This window comes from Pocillopora verrucosa, chromosome 7 (assembly GCF_036669915.1).
Source record: "Pocillopora verrucosa isolate sample1 chromosome 7, ASM3666991v2, whole genome shotgun sequence".
NCBI classification, from domain to species: Eukaryota; Metazoa; Cnidaria; class Anthozoa; order Scleractinia; family Pocilloporidae; genus Pocillopora; species Pocillopora verrucosa.
Window position 1 is genome coordinate 24612238 of NC_089318.1, and position 7566 is coordinate 24619803.

A 7566-nucleotide genomic window follows, 5' to 3' on the forward strand; every position below is an offset into this window, starting at 1 on the left:
CTTTCAGAGAAGCTTTGGCCCGAGCGAGGCAAGAAGAACAGGAAGTGGGGAAATGGCACCCGACATCCCCCCAAGATTCAGCAAGAACCGCCAGCCAAACCTACGGGCAATGAAATTCCCTCTCATGGGGAAAAAGGACCGACAATGTTGAAGATTTGTGGAAGAATATAACAACAGCAAAACTGAACCCACCTTGGAAAAGCCTAACTGTTAAAAGAATGAAAAAATGGCACCGTTGGGGATGATAAGGTAAGAATTGGGTTAAAGGAGGTGGGCAGCCAACAAGATAACTTGTGGTAAGAAAATCATCTTTTTTGTTTGTTATTGATCTTTCCTCCTCTTACAAAAAAACACGGTTTTTCAACCTTTGCTGATGCTTAAGCGTTGTTGTTCAGAAACAATTTGTTCGCATTTTAAGTTACTAGTTATGGGCCCTACCCTCACTTAGGAGTCCCCTTTAGCTAAGGGGAAACAGGTAACGGGAAGAGCATACAGTGTGGCGTCCCCCCTTTTTCCCTTTTTCCTTTCCCCCTCTTAAAAACAAGCCTTGTTTTGGGTATTTTTATCCTAGGTCCCCCTTCTCCCTCAAGAGGGCGATTTGTTTGATGCAAGGTTCCTTGAAAATAAAATGGAGTAAACATGAGAGGGGAAAACTGTTAAAAAAACCAGAGGTTTTGTGAAACTGCCCCCCTGTGGCGGAAACATGAAACGGGAAAACCGTTTTTAACCATTTTTTGGTTTTCCCTAAAATCCAGCCAAATCGTCCCGCGTCCCCCACCCCCACCCACCTGAATAGAGAAAGTCCCACGTTTTGGCGCGCGCTGCCCACTTCGACTACCAATCCTGACGAAGACGAGTTTGGATACCGTGCAAGGAACCTGGGACTAGCAGCCCATTTCAGAAAAAGAGACATTCCCCTGCATGTTGTCAATCAAGAAGATCCTAAACTGGGGGTGGCAGGTCCAGTTTTGGGGTTGGGGAATGTTGTTCCCAAACTGTTTTCACCCCACAACCCGAAAAATTATCTATCAAATTTGGTTTATCGAGTTCGTTTAGTTAAAACATTCATTTTTTTTGTTTCTTTGTTTGTAGGCTTGGAGACCAGGCGAGGAAGGCAGACAAGTAGCTGGACTCATTCCATCCAAGCATTTTCAGCAACAGTTAGTTTATAAAAGAGCGCGCATCAGCGACTTTTAGCAACTACAATATTTTCATGGTGAATTTATATTTAACTTTTCATTCTTTCCTTTTTTCCAACAGGAAAGAATCAATGAAGAAGTCAACTCGAGAAGCCGAGCCGTCCCACAAAGAAAGTAAGGATTTTCAATGTTGCATTTTAGAGCTGTCTCTAACTCATTGGTGGTCAGTCACTTTCGCCGACAACAGGCCTCGCCGTATCACCCTCAACCGGAAGACCACACTGCATGATAATTTTTTACTCCCAAAGTCAAACTATGAACTATATAACCAAACAGAATGTTGTTTTGTTTTCAACCTTCAGAGAGTGGATGTCTTTGTTTCAAGCGAAAGCGAAGGAAAAAGGTTCTTTACAACGCGAAACACAACGAAGGTTGGTATAAATTAATTCCCCAAGCAAGTCCACGTTGCCATTATTCACTATCACGCCGTCACGTTTGATTTCCCCCTTGTACACCGGTCTAATTATGTAACAAGGTAGATTGGTATTATCAAACTGAGTTGATAACTTCAATTGACCATCGTCAAGAGTTTCAAAGCTTACGTTTCGAGCATTGGCACTTCGTTATCAACTCAGTTTTTAACACTGAATTACCCTTTTTTACTCTCCCACTGACGTAAAACTGTTTTTTTCCCTTAGAATATGTGGCGGACGAGGTGTTAACATACGAAGAAGTGGCGCATTTACAGCCAGATCCTCACAGAAAACGGCCTGTGGTTCTTATAGGTAGGCAGGGTCGCTGTGATTTGTTACTTTAAAGACACTTAACTCGCCCAGTCCCCCTCTCCACTTAGTAGTGGGTAACAGTGAACTGTCAGGAAAGCTGAGAAATAGAGGGGGGAGGAGGAGGGGGGTAGCGGAAAAACCTCTTTTGAATAGCATCCCTTTCAAGAGCGAAGACGTGTTCTTCTTGGTTCGTGTTACAGAACCAGAGATAAGCATTCACTTTGGTTTTAAACGAACACCGTATCATTGCTGGGAAATTATCCGCCTTCAACCACTCCTGTCCCATTGCCCAGAGAGATGTGATGGTCTGTAATTTGCAGCAATGTTCGCTAGGTTTCAACCCTCCTCTCCAGCTTTCATGTCCAAGATTAATCTCACGCGACTATTTATGCTAATGTATGAAGCAAATCACTCTTAAAGCATTTTAGACTTTGCAGTTGGGTTGAAAAATATGAATTTATCCTCTGTAAATTTTTTGTTCCATTTGTTCCTGGGTAGGACCTGATAAAGTTGGCCGGAAAGAGTTAAGACAAAAGTTGATTCTATTTTCACGAGAACGTTTTGCCCTAGTGGTACCTCGTAAGTACATTTCTGTTCGCGTTTTATCACTGAGTCATCATGTAATCAAAGAATCGTTCCTAAAGTGCAAACGAAAACTTAAACGATTTGTTAATGGACCTATTGTGTGACTCTCTGTCTGTACGTCTGTATGTATGTCTGTCTGTCTGTCCGTTTGCGTGTTCGGTTGTTCTGCTTTCTATTCTATCATCTGTTTCTCGTTCCCTCTGTCGGTCTATCCACCTATCTCCGTCCGTTGCTCGCCCTGTATGTCCGTCCTTTCTTGCTCTCTTTCCGTTTCCCTGTCAGTCTTTCTGTCTATCTGTCTGTTCCTCTCTGCCCTCGTCTACCATCTATCAGTAGGCCTCTTCCTTTCCTCTGTCTGTTTTATTATAATTTTTCCACCTATAATTACATCAAGCGGAGTACTGTAATAAAAAATTCTTTGGAGTGTTTTTTATCATACTTCAGACTTCACATCATACTTCCCGCTTTAGACACCAGCCGCCCAAAAAGACCTGAAGAATTCAATGAAAGAGATTATTACTTTGTTCCACTACCCACGTTTGAGGCGGACATTGTGGCCCATAAGTTCGTGGAACACGGAGAATTCGAGGGTCACTATTATGGCACCGCTTTAGACTCCATTAGAAGAGTGGCCAACTCTGGCAAATACTGTATTTTAAATCTCCATTGTGAGGTATGTCGCAAGTAGCTTTACAGTTCCATTTGTGATTCTATGCCATGCAGAGAATTTGAGTTTCATTCGAGTACAGTCCACACTTTGCATATCTTAACTCAGCACACTTATTACTAATACTCTACTCAAGTAATATTATCATATGACCCATGCGACTCGCGTGCTTTTGATGGAAATATAATAACTAATCTCCCCGCATGAGGGCCGTACGCGAGTAGGCGATCAGGCCCAGAAAAAGACGCTCAAACCCAGCATGTAGCCCTGAAATGCAGGATGACAATTGAGCCCCGATCATATGAAAAAACTGAGATAGGGTGGGCCGAACGGGAAACATTTTTGGCTCACGGTTATGACGGTCTCGAGACGAATTGCTCAAAGTAGAAACATTTGTTTATTAACCTCTGATATGCATTTTTATTCCAGGCGCTCAAGATGCTTAAAGCTTCTGATGTGAAACCCTACGTGGTTTTCATCTCACCGCCATCTTACGATAGAATAATTGACCCTTCGGAGAGGAAAAGTGGATCCATTCCACCCTAATCCAAATTCACCTATGTCTGTGAGTACCAGTTGTTGTCGTTATTCGGTTAGAGCTGTCGTACCAGTTACCGGGATCAAGCTGAAAATCAAATTGACAAAAAATATGTTAGGTTTTTGTAAGAAGAAGAAAATTTTCTTTGAAATAGCGGATCAATTTGTGCGCACCTCCCCCTCCCCCAACTCAACATTAACCTTAATTTGCTGTCAGTTAACCCTTGTTGGGTTAGGTGGGGGGTAAGTGCGCAGTTGCTCAGGTTCTGGCATTGATCAAAAATAGCGATAAAAATTGTTAAATAGGAAACAAAAGGGAAAGGCCATCGACGATTTTGCAAATGTAAGAGAAATTTTGAGACTGTTCAAAGAAGTTTTTAATACTGGCTAAAATAAGGCCATACAGCAGTAGGTGTTAACTGCTGTGAGAGTTTTCCCGCTCATATTTGTATTGTTTTCATTCTAAGGACGCGGAATTACATGACATGGTGACTAAAGCGAGAGAAATGGAAGAAATGTACGGCCATTACTTCGATAAAACAATCGTGAACACAGACTTGGAAAGACCATTTGACGAACTCAAACAGGCCATCGATAAACTTGATGTGGAGCCACAATGGGTACCAGCTTTTTGGGTAAAATGACAGCCGTGGCAACTTGTAGAAAAAAAGCCATGGGCACCAGCTAGAGATAAACGGTTTTTCGCGAGACGACACCTTGTGGTTATACGAATGAAAAGGAACAAAGAAAGATTCATTACCGTTTTGTATCGTGGAAAGAAGGTATTTTTTTCTGAAAAGGGTGCCCAGACGAGGAAACCAAAAAATATATGGAACATTGTCAAATTAAGGGAAAATAAGTTGCCGAGGAATTTCATTTTAGTTATGCAAGTTATTCCATATGTACAGCGAAAAATTGACTGACTTTATTTTCTAAAGAATGTATAACTAATCTTTTCATTTATGGATTCTATATTGAGCCAGAAGGGGATCTGTATTAGGTGAACAAGAACGAATGCTTTAGTTTATGTAACAGAGAGTTTATATCTTCCGAAATTTTTGAGATATTTTACCATTAATTTGCAGTATGTAATATTCTGAGTGTGGAAGGTACGACAGGTTGCTTTCCCTTTTTTGTGTGTGTGATGTTCTCCATAAAGCAGCTCCCTAGCGCTTCTGGCAAAATACGGATCAGATACATACACTTGATAACGAAAAATTTACTTCACTGGTGGTTCGTGCTAAGAAAAATCAGCCAAGTTTGAAATGTTTTTTAAGTATACATATCGATAGAGACTGAGTATGTAGCAGGTCATTCAGTGGCCCCTACCAGAAGTGCGTCATTATTTTTTAAATGTCATTGCTGATTTCAAGTGACTTCACACAAGTCAAGTTAACAAACAAGTTTTATTTGATTATAGAGAATTGCAAATTGTATCAAACCATTTGAACAAATGAGCAAAAAAAAAAAGCAGATAATGAAAATCTGTCAGAATGATGGAGGGAAGTCTGTCATTTGTGAGAGTTAATTCCACTGAGCTGCTTAAGGTTCAAAGCGTACTTTGAAAAGTTATATTCCCGAGAAATTGAGCTTTCATACAAAGCAAATCTTGATATAAGGCAAAAGGAGTAGGGATAAAGAACTATTATAAACAGTAATAATATTTCCTTCCCGTTTTAGCGATAAAGAACGTAGCAGTGAGGTAATGAGTGTGTGGAGCAGTTTGTTCGTAATAACCGAGGATTATTTTTACCAAAGGTATTCGAAGGGACTCTTATGTATCCATTTATATATCTGCGAGAGGTTCAAAATTATGTCTTGCTGAAACAAAAACAAAAAAAGCTTTACGGGTAATCGACAATTTTTTCATCAATCATATGTTAGCGTAGTTGTTACTTGGCTTATTTGATCTGGTAGTGCATTCCTTATTACACTTCGCAAGGATATTAATCAGTCAGGACTCAAAATTAAAAAGTTTCCAGGCGTCAAAAGGCGAAAAAAGAAGAAAACACAGAAAGACATGAAATAGACCATCATCAAACCTGGAAATTTCCGTGGAACAATTAGCAAACGCAGAAAAACATGATACTAGTGCTGAGCGCGTGACAATCTCTTTGGTTGTGTTTCGCTTCTTTTTCTTCGTCTAGCTTGGTCAGTAAAGAAACCGCCCGTTTCACTATAGACAAAGGTTTACGCTTTTTTCTTTTTTTTTTTTAAATTCCGTTTCCTACCTTTTTTATCCCATTCTATGTATTTTTCATTCGTTAATCATGTTATGTAAATAGAAAGTTTAGGTGCAGTGAAGTTTTTTGTATCCAGTTACAGATGTTTGTGAAGTCTATCTTTTTAAAAAACCAAGTTTTGTGCAATTACTTGACTTCACTCAACAGAAGGCCGTAGCAAAGTAAAACGATTGAACTAAGGAACTGCTTACAATTTAAAAAGCAGTTTGCAGAGTACAATAACAACCCTAACCAGAGATTTACCCGTAAGCAGTCTTGTGTAAATTTTTAAATAGCTGTAACAAATTCGAAGCAAATATTTTTATATACTTCATGGGCCACAAAGTATTTAATTATTTCATGAAATTGTATGTTAATTAGTTTTAGATTTTGTAATTGCATACAATTCGAAATGATAGGTAAGAAAGCAAATTATGAGAAGATGATGCAGTTTCTGCAGCTCCACTGTACAATTTACTGAATTGCTAATTCTCTAAGCAATGTATTTCATGGGAATAAACTAAATTAATACAGGGTGATTTTAACCTACTCTGGATAATTGTCGTTTATTTTACTATTTTAGAGCCATTAACCCTTTATAGCCTACATGAGAATGTATATTCTCCATACTGTTCTCTATACATTTTCTGTGGCACAGACAAGGAGAATATAGCTAAAAAGCAAGTGCTTTTCAAGTCTGAGAACGTTTCTTTCATTTTCATGAACTCAATGATTGATTCTGTAGTGATACCTTGGTGAGAAATTAGATGCTAGTCACGCTCAAGGGTTATTAGGTTAAGCCGGCGGGCTATAGAAACGTTTTTGTTGAAATCTTCTTCATCTGAACTGCTTGTTAATCAACTGCGCCGAAAACCAAGTTCGTTTGTGCTGGTGGATATTAGAATGGGGAAGGGGGGTGGGGGCGGGGTTGTGTTAACCCTAGATACCTCTAGCTTTCCATGGGGGTTCACCGAAAAACCCGCCGGTACTCATTTGTAGTCTACGTGCATTTGGAGCCCGGGTCCCTATCCCGAAGAATGAACAATACTTGAGTTTGTTAGTGCTAGCTAGCTCAACCTGCCTGAGAAATGAGTCAGGTAAGATTCTAAAGAAACTGTGGTGCTGCGTCGGTGGGAGAGTATAACTGGGTAACTTAGTATCATCAACTGACTTGATAACGTAAATTGGCCACCGTCAAAGCGATGACAAAGAGCTAACGCTCGAAACGTCAGCTTTTAAACTCATTACTGTGCCCAATCTACGTTATCAACTCAGATGATACTAAATTACCCTGATAAATGCATCACTTAGCAAAATGTTTGGCCTGGTTCTCTTAGGGGCAGTTGCGTTGGTACTGAATTTTATCTTTGCTGGCAAAGTAACGCAATTTTTTTTTCCTTGAAGGGGTTATTTTAAAGTAAATTGAGTCTTATAAGTCATTGGGAATTGTCATAAAATAAATGATCAAAATAGCAGCTTGGAAATGTCGACAAACACTGAAGAGGTAAGAATATACCAAGGATCTCAGATAACAATTGTCAAACTCTTACATTGCAATCAATTTTCTGATTATTTGCTAGAGAACTTCAGGGAAATATTTGCTTTGCTCTCAGATTGGAATGAAAAAGAGC

At 39.7% G+C, this 7566-nt stretch overlaps 1 protein-coding gene across 1 annotated transcript in view; it reads left to right on the forward strand.

The window, feature by feature from the left end:
- The window catches only part of LOC131792113 (protein PALS1), a 21349-nt gene extending 14865 nt beyond the window's left edge, over nt 1-6484 (forward strand). Inside the window, 10 exon segments of the mRNA XM_059109487.2 lie at nt 1093-1160; nt 1261-1313; nt 1502-1570; nt 1838-1924; nt 2423-2503; nt 2980-3182; nt 3606-3680; nt 3682-3741; nt 4181-4351; nt 4353-6484. Of these exon segments, the coding sequence (XP_058965470.2) occupies nt 1093-1160; nt 1261-1313; nt 1502-1570; nt 1838-1924; nt 2423-2503; nt 2980-3182; nt 3606-3680; nt 3682-3741; nt 4181-4351; nt 4353-4376 (891 nt within the window). The 3' untranslated portion in view covers nt 4377-6484.
- The last annotated feature ends 1082 nt before the right edge of the window (nt 6485-7566 follow it).